The sequence below is a fragment of the Petaurus breviceps genome, unplaced genomic scaffold (genome assembly GCF_028583685.1).
Source record: "Petaurus breviceps papuanus isolate PSGF00001 unplaced genomic scaffold, PetGlider_PUasm1.0 90977, whole genome shotgun sequence".
Lineage (NCBI taxonomy): Eukaryota > Metazoa > Chordata > Mammalia > Diprotodontia > Petauridae > Petaurus > Petaurus breviceps.
Window position 1 is genome coordinate 53342418 of NW_027187391.1, and position 15303 is coordinate 53357720.

At 34.4% G+C, this 15303-nt stretch overlaps 1 protein-coding gene and 1 non-coding gene across 4 annotated transcripts in view; one reads left to right on the top strand and one right to left on the bottom strand.

Moving 5' to 3' along the window:
- The window catches only part of GRIK2 (glutamate ionotropic receptor kainate type subunit 2), an 833871-nt gene that overhangs the window by 339630 nt on the left and 478938 nt on the right, over nucleotides 1–15303 (bottom strand). For all 3 annotated transcript variants that reach the window (XM_069077158.1, XM_069077159.1, XM_069077157.1), the window contains 2 exons: nucleotides 3629–3772; nucleotides 1886–1993 (listed from right to left, as the gene is read on the bottom strand). In XM_069077158.1, the coding sequence (XP_068933259.1) occupies nucleotides 1886–1993; nucleotides 3629–3772 (252 nt within the window). The remainder of the gene's footprint in view (nucleotides 1–1885; nucleotides 1994–3628; nucleotides 3773–15303) is intronic.
- Nucleotides 13639–13741, top strand: LOC138153367 (U6 spliceosomal RNA). Its single transcript, XR_011166349.1, has one exon. It is a non-coding gene; the product is annotated as a U6 spliceosomal RNA (small nuclear RNA).

Sequence of the window (15303 nt, forward strand, 5' to 3'; positions counted from 1 at the left end):
AAAAAAAACTCCCACTTCATATATGTACTGCCTATGTAACAGGCCACTTAATGACTCAGGGAAGGATCTGAAAGTTCCCTGGTTCTGGCAAAGGGCCCACTGCTTGTTTCTAGTATTATCAGTGAGACTTTTTGTTTCCCATCCAGTCTCCCTCTGTGTTCTTTCTTCTCTCAATTGGTCAGACTATCTTCTTTTTTTCTGATCTATTTCCTTAACCCATACTTTAAACCTTGCCTTTGGATGAGGGACTCCTCATCCATAGTCTACTCTCATCTTAGACTCTAATATACATCCAAGTTGTTTTATCTCTCATAGCTTTTTTAAAATTTGTAATCTAGTGCCAAGTAACATCTACTTTCAGGATGAAAAGTCATACAAATCTCTGATTCATATTAGGAAGGGTACTATGCATACAATAATGTTGATAGAGATTTTACATTACATTTCTGAGATTTGGGATAGTCTGCAGAGTGCCTGTTTCTGCCCTTCAACACACTAAGGCTTTCACATTATATGTATAGAAGCATTTCAGCTGCAGCCTTAATGCAATTTATATAAATACAAATTGACTTAATATGCTGATTTCTGTCTTAAGCCCAAAGAATAAAAAAAAAATCCTTGGGAGAGTCTTCATCTAGGCACTCAGGAATTACAAGTAATTCTGCAATGACACTTAAAAAATGAACCTAAAAGTATTATGTACAAGTTGTTCAATGCAATTTCTAAATTTATATTTCATCAAGTGAAAGAATAGAAGCTCTTGTAACTCATAATTTACAAATGAGTTTATGAGACAACCTCCCTTCATTTTTGAAGAACCCTGACCTATGATTTTATCAGTACCTAGAACCTCCAGTAAGCAAAGTCAGAAATTCTCTTCACCAATGCAACAAACATGATATCAATGCAGATAGATGACATCCATAACATAGTCTTAAGGAGATGCCTGCCTTAAGACACTGAGAATTTATGTGGCATGCCCATAGTCACACAGCTAGATATGTCAGAGGCAAGACTTGAACCCATCTCTTCTTGAATATAAGGCAAGCTTTCTCCATCCATCATATTCCCTTTCATAAAATATCCAAATAACTCTGACATAATATTTAACTCAATCACAACTTCTCCACATCTGTTCACCTAAATATTTATTTTATCTATGATTTCCAATGCATCTTTTAGGAAAATACCTTGCTGGGTCCTTTATAAGTATAGGCAAATTAAATTCAAATAATTTTAAGCTAAACAAATATTCTGTTATTATTCCCAATCTCTTCCTACTGTTGGCCTTCTATGACAGTGGAGTTAAATAAAAAAAAGGGCTCAGCTCCCTGAAGAAATATTTTGTAGGCAGCCTGATATATTCTGTACAAAAAAAAACATGTATTAAATTAACTATGTTTTAGCTGCTTTTTTTGTTTAGCTGTTTAATATGACCCAGAATTGAGAATATACTTTCTCATTTGATTTTTTTTTACACAAGGTGGCAGATTCTCTAAAGGCCTAAATGGATACAAACTGTATATGAATACCTATAGGAAACCAAGTCTTTTTAATTATAATGGTAATGAGATACTAAAACTAATCAACATGGTGTGCATCTCAAAGTGATAGGATAAACATGTGGCACAAATAAAAATATTTAAATTGCCTAAAGGAACACTTTCCCCTATTCACTAATTGTATGCCAATTCTCTAATTCAGTGATTATAAAGGGAAATTTGCTTTGTTGAGATATTCATTAAATGTAACTTCATTCTTGGAAGTAAAATATATCCCCATGTTCAGTGAGATGTGAGTGCACAGCCTAACACTCATTTCATAAGGAAGTAGGAATTGTTTATTCTTTATATCCTATTCCAAGTAAGTTGAATGTCTCAAGTACCTTTTCAAGACCTTCCTCCTTCAGGCTGATCACATCTAAATCAAAATCTGTCCTTAAGCCATTGGTTTTGTTGAAAGTTATTCTGCCTGTGAGGCCTTCCCAGTGGGCCTAGGAGGAAAGAAAAAATAATGTCCATAATTAATTAGCAGGTAAAGGGAATAACAAATGAATGTCTCCCAGGATGGAAAAAGAAATAGTTCATCAACTTGAAATAATTTATCTTTCAAATGTTTTAAAGGAAAACAACAAAAAATATTTCATATTCTCTTCTGAGATGATCTAGCCTTCTCTTTGATAATAGATGTGTATGGTTGAAATAGGCTAGAAGGAGGACCCAGATCTGTGCTTTAATTAATTTAGGGAATACTCAGTGAGGTAACTCCATCTACCAGAATCAGTTCCCTTTGTAACTTAAGAGTTGCCTAGAGCAACTAGTTAAGTGATTTGTTCAGGGTTACATATCTCCAGTATCTGTGAAGATGACTAGAAATTATGTTTTCTTGATTCTAAGGTCAGCTCCCTCAGACTCAAATGAATAAAATATTACTTCTAAATTTATACTAAAGTAAAATTACTCTGTATTACTCTATGAATAAAGTTACATCCAAGATTTACATCCAAATTTCAGTGACAATCACATCTTCTTTGGAGTAATCAGCTTTTTATATTATTCGGTTTCACATCCAAAATTGTAAAAGTATAGGATTCAAAACTATTAAAAAATGAAGGGCATTTGCAAGAGCACTGAGCTGGGTATGCAGGTGATTGGAGGATGAATGGTAGATGGATACTCTATCTTCTCCACATGATAAGATCATCATATGACTAATGGCAAAAAGTTTGATTTCCCCAGAAAAAAAAGTATAGAATTCCATTTACTCAAAATGGAATTGTGGAAATTAGTGAAATTGTGGAAATTATTGAATTAATGAAATTGTGGAAATTAGTGAAATAAAGCACTCTTGGTTTGAATCTCAACTCTTCCACTACTTTGGGAAACATGGATGGGCAACTTGTTTCACCTCTCTGAGACTCTGCTTCCTCATATATCAAATGGGAGAGGGGATGGATGAGATGATCTTTAAGGTCTCCTTCTTGCTCTAAACTTATGATATAATTATAGCCTTTTAAAATTCATAGCTTATGTGTAAATTGTTCATATTGTTAAAATAATTGGATATTATGTCCAGAAAACTACTGGTAAATAATGTATAGACATTTCCCTTATTGAAACTCATTAATGTAAATTATCACATCAGACATCAACTTAAGACCAAAAGAAATCGTATTAACATGAAGAAATAATTTACAGATTTTAGTAAGAAATTCTGAAAAAAAAGTCATATGCATTTATAACTGCATAAATTTCCAAAGGAAAAAAAATAAGAAAAAGAAAGACATCACCACAAAAAGTACATAATAAAACTTTCATGTTTTAGCACTTTGGTCCCATTTACCCTATCATAGAATCTGAAGAAGCTTATCTAACAAAATATTCTATATATTTACAACACACTTTACCCCCCACCTTTTTGGTATTTATTATTAAATAATTGTTCTTTTAATAAAGGCATTGGGACCATTTTCAAATGAAAATACTAATTATTCTAAAAAAAAAGAGAAAAATTAAACAGAAAATGGCCCCATGTTCTAGAAAACAAAAACACCACAAGTATATTATCTGGGTTAAGGTAATTTGAGAACAAAAGAGACAAAGCCACACTTTTTTTTATAGTAACATACCTCTTTAATTAGACTCATAAAGCGAGTCCCAAAGCGCCATGGCTTGTGCCGATTACATTGTAATGAACTGACAGTCATTTGTGGGAACTGTTGGACAGCAACTGACACCACATGGACAGCATCATACATTAGAGCTGCATCAGTCTGAAATTAAAATGAAATCAATGAAGTGAAAATTACATGTAAAATATGAATCAGGGTCTGAGAAAAGTATATGGGGGACCATTTTTCTTCAAGGAAGAAAACAATGTTAAAATTTCAGTCACTCAAATAAGATGTTGCTGCCACGTGACTACACACACACACACACACACACATACACACTTACACATATATGTCTATTAGGATTTCTTTTCTTTCTTAAGTGAAATCCTCAACTGTGAATTATCTCAGGGCCACTAATGAACTTTGGAAAACATGCTTTATATATAAATACTATGGTATATAGATAGATGAGAAAGATGCATATGTACATATGCACATACATGGAATAGACATGTTATTTCACTGCTATAAGAAATCCCCAATGAAAAAAATTCCCTGTATTCATGCACCTTTTCTTTATTGAACAAAGTTAGAGAGTTGGCTAGATCATGGAGAGGTTAAGTGACTTGTCCAAGATCACACAATTAAGATATGTCAGAGGCAGGAATGGAACTCAAGTTTTATTGGTTTCAAAAAGCTCTCTAGCATACCAGATTGCCATAGATAAATAGTTAGATGATAGAGAGACAGCTAGCTAGATAGGTAGACAGAAAAATTTAATGATAAAGATACTAGAGAGACAGGCAGATAGACTGATACACATGCAAACAAAAATTTAATATTTGTTAATATATTAAACTACACAGTTTATATACATGCATACCTGTAATATAGGTAAGCAATTGCCTTATATAATAAAAAGTAGATTTTAAAAGTGCCTCCCTAATTATCTTACTAATATACAAGTCCTATGCTTCTTTCATCTTAGATTTTTAGAAAGATTCAGTCCCAAAGATAGACTGTGTTTGCAGGTCATGGTACAGTTTACTAATCCCTTTTCAGGAAACTAGCTTAATTCTCCTGATATTAATTTTCCTCTTAAACTTCCAAATGAATAAAAGATGGCTTAAATTGCTTAACTAAAATGAATATTAATCCTCTCGTGTCTAGATTCCCTCAAATGAATAACCTCTTTAGGTGTTGTATATGACAAAAAGTTTTGTCTAGTCAAAACAAACCAGAAGCTCATTGTGTTCTCAAGTGCTGTGTTGAGTGCACTTACACTGTTTTTGACAGATAGATGCAAGCCCTAGCATCTGAGAAGAGGACCTTCTTGACATCACTGGTGGGAATGAACTTTGTTCCATCTGCTTAGTTTGCTTTAGAGGAAACAGACCTATTTCCCCTTCTCATCTATGTAATTAGTCAGCCATGAAATGAGTTCCACATAAATAGAACCCTGTAGATTACTGCATTTTCCACAATGCAATGTAATGGCAAATTAGTACAGATCAGATGTTTCACACATATGCATCCCACTGCGCCTTACAACATCAAATGCAGGTGTGCAAAACAAGTTTACTTTTCATTACATGTTTCAGCATTTCAGAAATCTACTAATATGGCTCAGATTTTTAATCAAAATAGTATATTTAATCAGAATAGTAGAGGTAGTGGAAAATCAGAAGTTATCTAGTCCAACTCCCTAATTATACAAGTGGAGCAAATGAGGTGCAAAGAAGTGAAATTATTTGTCAAAAGTCTCAAACTTGAAAGCAGCAGAAAGGATGTAACTGCCCCACATTTTCTGTTTCCAAGTATAATGTTCTTGTAACCTCCACATTCCTTAAGACTCATACATATATGTTGATACATATATAGCTGATTTCATATAACATTCTAATTGAAGAGCTCCAAGTAGACATACCAATCTGGAAAAAAAATCTCATTAATTTTAAGAGATATACTTATCATATGCCCTTATTTTTCTGTACAATTGGCACTGTTTTTTAATTTTTTTTAACCCACTTGACTGCATAGTAAGATTGTTTTGTCATCTTGGAGATCTAGACAAAGATAATTTGTCAGTCAGTGGCACTCCCACAAGATTACAGAGATATATCTGTTTATCCTAGGCTAGCAATCTGGTGGCAACATTCCATATATACTAAATTTATCAAAAAGCTCCATGATAATGACTATGGACATGAATAACTGAATTAAATAGCAAAAATAGTAGGCAAATTATTAGATGAATCACTTCTTCCCCACAATCACCAGATCTCAATAGAGGGAGTGGACTTACATCTTAGAACTAATGAAATTTGCATTAAAATTACAATGATTGACAATGAATGCTGTCTAAAAAACACTTTGAAAAGGTCTTTCATCTAAGAGTCTCAGTTTCCAGATCAATGTGAATACAAATGTTTGCTATATAACTAATCATGATATATAAACATTAACTCATAATAATTAATGGCAAGTACTTAATAAAATTCAAATTCTAAGACAATTAGATATCTAGTATTTATTATGTACAAAGTGCCAAGCACTGTGCTAAGGGAATACAATGAAAGACAAAAACAGTCCCTGTTCTCAAGGAGTTCAGTCTGAGAAAAACAGCATGCAAACAACTATGTACAAACAAGATATATACAGGATAAATTGAGTGGAGGTTCAGAGAGAAGGCAGTAACATTAAGGAAGAAGTCTTCTTGAAAAAGGTTGAGTTTATCTGAGACTTCAAAGATTGTTGTTGTTTGTCCTTCCTTTTGAAGAGGATCATGACATTGAGAAAGTGATGCCATGGCACGGAAGTGGATTGCATTCAAGTGATGGAGGACTGAGCAAAGTCACCAACCTCACTTTCTCCTCTGGAGCAATCTGGGTCCAGGGGTATAAAGCCAAGCATGAACTGCTTTACAGAGGACTGCTGCTATGAACAGCTTCAAGATTCTGATTACATAGTATAGTGAACTTTGTATTTATTCAGTATAAATTAAAGCAAAACCTTCACAGAAATCAAAATACAGCATTCAAAATGTTATAGCATAACAAGTTATCACTAATGTGGCCACATACTTTTCACCAAAGTGACCATATGGTTTTAAACAAAAGATATCATTCAGTAAGAACTTAAATCAGTCATCCTTAAGGAGCAAGCCTCCTTAAGGGACACAAGTTACAAAGGTCAAAATTCTCCACCCCCATGTCACAGTAAATCATGATCTTCTCAATCAATACATAGTATCCAAGTAAAGTCTTCTTTCTTCTTGACTCAAGGCTGGCTCTCAGCTTCCATGGTTCCTCTTCCATGGTCCCAGCTCCTGCCTGAATCTACACAACTGTCACCTGGATTCAAAGGCAGGTAGCTCTCAGGTCATTGTCCAGCTCCTCTTCCAGTTCCTCATTCAGTTCCCATTCCATATTGAAGCTCACAATGTCCAGTCCACCTCCAGTTCTTTACAGTTTCTGTTTCTGGGATGACAAAGCTTAATAGAACCAAAACAATATTCATGCACATGGCCAGCACCATCATCAATTCACTGTCTGCCTGTGAAATCAACAGAGACCCACAAACAAGGTACAAAAGGTCAACACAAATCATCAACATAGAAATTAACACAGATCCACAAACAAGGTCCAAGAGGTTAGCACAAATCATCAGTACAGTCCCAGTACCTCCAAAACCCTCCTCCAGAACTTCTGTAAACAGACAACCAGAAAAGCCTCTTTCAGATACAAAGTATCACAAACAAAAATCAACACAGACAGAACTGATAAACATAGAGTGCTAGAATATCACAAGTTTTCTCCTTGACTCTGCCACCACAATAGTTCTCTCTTCAGTTCTGCTCTCTCCACCCTGGGCCTCTCCTTATATATGCTCATTAGCTCCTCCACTTCCTGTTGCATTAGCAACAGGAGTTCACAAGTTCTAGGGTTCACAAGTTGTGAGGTTCACAAGTTCTGCTTTACAACAAAGACTTGATACAATCATGGGCAAGAACCTAAACAAGGTGTTAACTACTTCTTTGCTTGCCATTACAAGGATCTGGACAACTGGAGATGGCCCAGGATGCAGTGGGGGTCCTTGGCCTTTTCAAACTAAGGTCTTTTCACATATAAGAAGTAAACAGTTTTATCTTATTGGGACTTGAAAAATGCAGAGAAACTAGGAGGTAGAACATTCTAAGAATGGAGAAGTCAGTGAAAATGTTTAGAGAGAACAGATTTCCATCTTTGTAACATGTGTGAAAAATGTTTTTTCTTAGTAATCATTATTTTGGAGACTCAGAGCTTCCCCTCAGTCCCTCTCTTTCAAAGTCCTAACTTTAAGATAGGTTTTTCTTCAGAAGGACATTTCTGATAATGAGATTATATTGAGTCTCCTAATCCTAGTCAAATCCCAACCCAGGACTGAATTGATACAACCAAAGGTGCTGAAGCTCCATTTCATTCTGCTCAGGCTTAGGTGGAGACATGTTCCTGATAGCCCAGTTCTAGGGGTGGTCTGGTATATTTGGGGGGTGTTCTGATAGAAGAGGGATTTGCACTGGTTCCAGGTAAAAAAGATGTTGGACTGTTTTTAAACAAAAGTTTTAAACAAAAGATATCATTCAGTAAGAACTTAACTCAGTCATCCTTAAGGAGCAAGCCTCCTTAAGGGACACAAGTTACAAAGGTCAAAATTCTCCACCCCCATGTCACAGTAAATCATGATCTTCTCAATCAATACATAGTATCCAAGTAAAGTCTTCTTTCTTCTTGACTCAAGGCTGGCTCTCAGCTTCCATGGTTCCTCTTCCATGGTCCTACATGACTGTAACCAGGGTTGAAAAGGTAAATAGATTGGGCAGCCCAACCCCCAAATCTCCCTTAAGGAGGCTTAGTCTTTGACTGCAGCTCTACCTGCATGCCTCCAGACTGAAAGAAATAAAAACATGGGACACCGACAACCTAATTTAGTTTGTCTTTCTTAGATCAAATCTTCCAGGATGACATGTGTAAGGACCATTAAAAAGACCAGTGTCATTGGATCAAAGAGTAATATAAATATATAGATATATATGTATAAGAGATATTTGGAGAGGAATAAGGTATGAGACAACTGGAAAGGGCAAGGTTATAAAGGTCCTTAAAAGCTTTTCATACTATTGTGGCAAATACTTATCACTTTTTATGAGCTGGTGAAGGAAATGGCAGACTACTCCACTATCTTTACCAAGAAAATCCCAAAATAGAGATATGGAGAGTAGGAACTGGCTGAAAACAACTGAACAATACCACCACATTTACTAATAAAATGACTTTATACCTTAAAACACTTTGGATCATCCATGATCAAGCTAGTATTTAGTGTGCTGTACATAGCTTTTAGAGGCCTGGATTTGTAATCAGGAAAAGCTAAATTCAAATCATGCCTTAGATGCTTACTTTTGGGCAATTCACAGTTTCTCTGGGTCTCCATTTCCTTATCTATAAAATAAGGGGTTGGACTAAATGGCCTCTGACGTCCCTTTCATCTATAAATTATGATCCTATGAATTGCAAGTGCCTCAGCAACACTAATAATGACAAAGAGTATTAAAATGATCAAAAGGTAAGATAATTTATTGCAGATAAATTGAAATTAACACTTTACTTGAGAAAATAGTAATTAGATACTGATAACAATTAAACCCCAAAAGAATTTTTACATAAATAAGAATGTTGTCTTCTTATAATTTGCCAGGTATTTTTTTTCATATTGTATTAACTACCATCAACATTAATATAAAGGAAGTATAGGTGAGTTTCAAGCCTAGGGTTACTCTTAATAAATTTGAATGACAGTTCTCCTCTGTTCTTTCCTGTAGAAGCAAAGGCCACATATTCAAGTGGCTTAATATCACTCTGTTCATGAAGAAATTACAGCCTGAGAAAATTTTACATTTACCCAGGGAACTGCCTATATGTTTCATCTAGAATTAAATTATTAAATTAGTAGAAAAAAATTTAAATCACTAATATCTTCTCTAAGCACCTCTCAAATTTTATTTTCCCCCAAAGTTCACAATAAATAAATTGAAAAATCCAAGCAAATGAAATTTTCATATGTTTTACTATAGAATTCTGTGTTTGATTTGGGTACCTAAGCTCTTTATATATTTTTGATTTGGTTTATTTTTAATTAGATGGGCTGGTAGTGATTTTCAACTTACATTCAGTCTCCTGCATCCCAGACTTTCTGAAAATAAACTTGAAACTTTCTACTTTAAGAAACCACAAGAAAAATACATTTTCTAATTTGCAATAAATTTATACAAAACAATTGAATTTTGAAAAATTCCAATAAGAAAGATGAAAAATACACTAAAATTTTCCTGTTGTTCACAGTAATGGCATTTTTCTACATGTTGCTGGTAAAGCTCAAAGTCAGTATTAGTTATAAAATTATGTGTGTGTATTCATTTATTTATTTTACAGACACTTATTTCTCCCTCATCCTGTTTTCACTGAACCATTTTAAACATTAAAAGTAATACCATCATAATTCATAGTCCAATAAAACAAATTTTTACATGGATCAATGTCCAAAAGTGTATATCACACATATATCTCCATGGCAGATGTGAAGGGCTATGTTTCATTTTTGGTCATTTGAATACATGATTTAATATTGCAATGATCAGGTTATTCAAAGGTGCTTTTCTTTATAAAGTTGTTTTCATGGTATAAATTGAAATTATAAAATTTATGAATTATCAATAAAGTATACAATTTTATGTAATATGTTTTTATTTCTAGTGTGCATGTGGGGAGATTGTGCAGAAAAAAATGCAATGTACTACAATTTTCATATGGCTCAAATTAAACAATGCTCCTACTTTAAAAAGTTTTCAGCATAACTAATATGTAAGTTGAATAGGACATATAAAACATGGAGAATCACAATCAATAAATAAATAATCAATGAAAAGGCAATAGAGTACCAAGATTTATTATGGTTTATTAAATGGATATGTTCTTAAATTGCAACCCTTTGAGGGAAGGTTTTGTTTTATTTATTTTTTGTAGCAATACTTTGCATATAATAGGTATTTATTAATATGTTTTTTGTTAAATTGAAGTGAATTTAACCCAGCATGCTATGAGACCCTAGATAAAGAACTAATTTGGTAGGAATAGACAATAAAAGAGTATTAAAGAAAAAATTTGAGTAAGAGTACAAAAGATGGTAGGATAAATAACAGTAAAAAGAAAACAAAAGCCACTGATAATATTTTAAATCCTTCTTTGAATTCTTACTAACATGCAGCCTGCTTCATCTAATGCCTAGACCTGGGGAGGGATGATAATTTCCACAGCTGAGAGCTATTGCAACAGAAATAGGTGTAGACACTGAGTGAAATTCATCTACCTCAAGTTATCTCATGACTGATGAGGTCTCATAGTATTGAAAGAACCATGAATGAAGTATGCTTGGGTGGCAATGTTTGTTTCTTTTCACCTAAAATAAGTGATTGTGCATTTTTTAAAGGTCTACAAAAACAAAGTTACCTTTTAAAAATTTCTGAGAACAAAAATGGATATTTCTATTTTTTTACTTTGTTTCCATTAATTCAAAATAATCTAATTTGTGAAGAGAAAAACTGGATAGGGTTAAGCTATACAGTCTCTATATCTTTTGCCAGCTCTATTATATGAATCTATGCATGCTAGTCTATTTAATAAATATATATATATAATGTGATCATACATGATTATATTATGTATTTTACATTATATATAATATATAATGTTGTTATATATACATATGTATATTTATATACACATGTGTGTGTATTTTTTCCCCTGGATTTTTCTCCTGGAGAAAAACAATTAACACCCTATTGTTAAAGCATGTCAAAGTCCTAGAGGACAGATGCCACATATACATGATTGATATGGACTTTTTTTTAAACCATCTTTAATGTTTATTGAATAGCCACTCTACCTAAAGTACTATAAAGTGGTTTGGGGCAGTTCTAACAACAAACATTTTCTGAGCACCTCCTGGGTGCCCTGAGGCATTGTGCTTGGTAAGGCAATACCAAGAAAGAAAGGGGAAAAAGGAGGGGTGGGTGGTGTTAAACAGTCCCAGACTTTAAGAAACTTCTAGTCTGTAGGAAATAGGTGGAAACTACAATAGATACATACATAAATATAAAATGAGTTGAGTGATACTAAAGAGTTTCAAGAAAAAGCAGTTAATAAATGGAAGGGGTTTGGGGTGAAGAAATCTAAAAGGCACCATATAGGAAATGACACTTGAATCGTGTTTTGAAAGAAACTAGAATTCCTTGAGGTGGAAGTATATAGGAAATATATTCCAGACATAGAAGATGAATTATATACTGCAGATGATAAAATATCATGGATAGGGTACTGCTAGCTAACTAGTTTGACTAGAATGAAGTGTCTGGAAAGAGTAATAATGTAAAACTAGAAAGACAGGTGAGAGTCAGTGTGTGAAGGGTGTTAAATTCCAGGTTTTGGATTTTATATTTCATGCTAGAGGTAACAGAACCATTGAAGACTTTAGAGAAAGGGAGTGACTTAGACCTTTATTTTATAATTATTAGTTTGGAATTATACAGAGAATGGAGTATAATAGGTAAAACACAAACAGCATTCAATCAAAACATGCAAACTTGAAAAGGATTGGCACTGCACTGGCTTCTCACAGTTAATCTAAAGACTCCTTTCAAGCATAATTCTATTAAAAGTCAGAATGACACCTTTCTGATTAGCAGGCAAGCCTCTGCTGGTTAGGAGGAGACTTTCTCCAGTGTAAGGGCAAATGCAGCCCTCCACCTGATCTTGATCCTCCACTAGTTATAAGAATAAGGGTCACATATTCATTCTTTCTATCCTCTATGAAATGGTGGGTGGATTGGGATTTTTACATTCTCTTCCCAATCTACATCAAACAAATGTTTTATTTAAACATTAAGAGAAATAGCTATTAGGGAGTTCTGAATCAAGTGTGATAACACTTTACCATCCAGCAAAAACTCATTACCTCCCAAAGGTAAAGTGAACCAAATCTGCCAGCTACAACTCAAAGCAGAGAAGAATGTTAGTGGAGTCTCAGTCCTGCTCCTAAATGAATTTATAGTAACAGATCCAGTGAACACATTTATCTTTCTCTTAAATAAGTGCAGGCAGGTCCCTTTTGAGATTCGAATGCCAGCTGGCATGTGGCAAATACGTTCTGCAACTTCTAATTCTCAGGCTCAATTCATTTTTGAATTCCCATATGAAGTACAGTATGAGGCACAGAAAAGTAATGTGAACTAATAGAATAGAACTGGATTATGAGTCCTAGCTACACTAATTATTTGCCCTTTCAACTACAAAAAAAAAATGTATTCAATCTGTTTCTGCATCTGCAAAATTTGAATAATTACAGATGCTAACCTTTCTTAACACTAGACATATGAAAAATCATTCCCTTAATCATCAGTCCCATCAGGAAAAAAGAAAAAAAGGAAAGCAAAACTACTATTGATTTTCACCCTAAAAGGTAGAGAAAATAATGGTGATTATCAAGAAGGGGGAAGAAAATAAACTGTATAGACTAACAATAGATAATCAGAAATGGAAGAGACATTTAGTGTTAGAAGAAAATGTTTATTGGGGGAAACCCCTTTTTGAATGCTAATGACTGACTTTGATTGATGTAGGATATGCTCTTGGCTTCTGCCTTCCTAGAATTAAGATAAGGGTCAAGTCCATAGGCTACATGTATATATGCAGACAGATAGGATACTCCTTAAGTTTCAATTCAGAGATCCCATTATTGAACATATATGCTCCAAGGAGTTCAAAAACAGTGAAGAGTTATTTTTGCAATAAAATATTCATCACTTATTGAGATAAGGAAAAATGGAAATGAAGTAGGTACCCAAAGGATACAAGATTATCCAGAAATATGACTTTTTTAAGTAGGGTTTTTTGTTTTGTTTTGTTTATTTTAAGTTTTAAAAAAAAAGCTGCTTGCTTCAGCAGCACATATACTAAAATTGGAAGGATACAGAGAAGATTAGCATGGCCCCTATGCAAGGATAACATGCAAATTTGTGAAGCATTTCATATTTTTTAGTTTGGATAATTTTTTTTCAAAGGCTCAGTAGAACCAGTACTTCTAAAGTACCTACTTAAGCACTGTGCTAGGCACTGGGAAAACAAAGGCAAGAAAGAAACACTCCCTGATTGCAAGGAACTTACATGCTATTGGTTCTACAAGAAGGAGTTCATATATATGTCCTTATGTAGTGGCACTTGATTGAAGGCTTTTCTAGATTCTGCCAAAACCCCACCCCTGTCAATTTGGCTCTCTTTCCCCATCTAAAAATAACATTTGGAATGTACTTTGTAATTGTTACTTCCCTCCAACACCATGCAAGCTCCTTGAGGGAAAGGAGCTTTATCTCTCTATTTATCTCTATTTTTCATCTTTATAACTTCTAGTACTCAGTACAGTGGCTGGCACATAGAATCATAGACTGGACAACAAAATGTAGCTGGAAAGACTGGAGTTTACAGGTATACTCCAACCATCTCATTTTGTAGTTGAGGAAACTGAGGTCCAGAGAAGTAAAATGACTTGGCCAAGCTCACATTGGTAGCAAGCGTCAGAGTCTGAATTTGAAACCAGATCTGTTGACTCAAGGGCCTGTGTTCTTTCCACCAATTCAACAGGGATTCAACTAATGTTCATTGAATTGAATTAAAGGGAACAGTTTGCAAGATGCAGAGTTGATTGTGGAGGTCATGCAAGGCACAGGGGACAGCCTGTACAAAAGCATAGAGATGGAAGATGACATTATATATGGGGAAAGGCGAATGGGCCAGTTTGGTGACAACACAGAGTATATAAGGGAGGGAGAGTAATGGGAAAGTAATGTGGAAAGGTACCTCAAAGTTAATATGACACAGATTTTGAATGTCAAAGGAGTTTGTGTTTTATCATTGAAGTAATAGGGGGCCACTCATGCTTATTACACAGTGCAGTGATATGGTTACCTGTTCCCATCAATCCCTTCACTAGATAGATGGCATATTAAGAGGTTACTTGACTAAGATGATGAGATTGTGGAGTTAGGACATGAGGGACAGGAATGGTAGCTATGATTAGAATGATACAATGGGGGGAATGAAGGAAAAAATTGAAGTTTAAGGTAACAGAGTTGTGACCTCAGTCCTAGTCTATTAACATTATCAGAGACTGATATTATCTAGAGGATAAATGCTCTTTCTGTAAGGCAGTAGACCCCCTTATATCTTAGGGAGACTTAAGTTTTCACACTTCTCCAACCTGCATGTCCCCTTGGTGGAGCTGTTGAGTTGGACAACAACTTCTATTTTTTTTTCTAGACCTTGTTTTCTGGGACTGACTCGGAATCTATTCAATTTACCAGACTCTCAAAATCTGGCAATTACAATAAGCAAAACCCCATCATCCCTCAGAGGTAAAGTGAACCAAAAATGCCAACTGTAACTGTAAACTCACAAGATATGAGTGCAGCCTTAGTCCTACAGTCAAGATGTGTGGTTGTTTTATATGTGTGTGTGTGTGTGATCTCTATTTTTTTTTAAATCACGCAAAAGCATTGAGGATTTACTAGAAAGGATAGTCCTGAAAGGAGTGGATTGTACTAA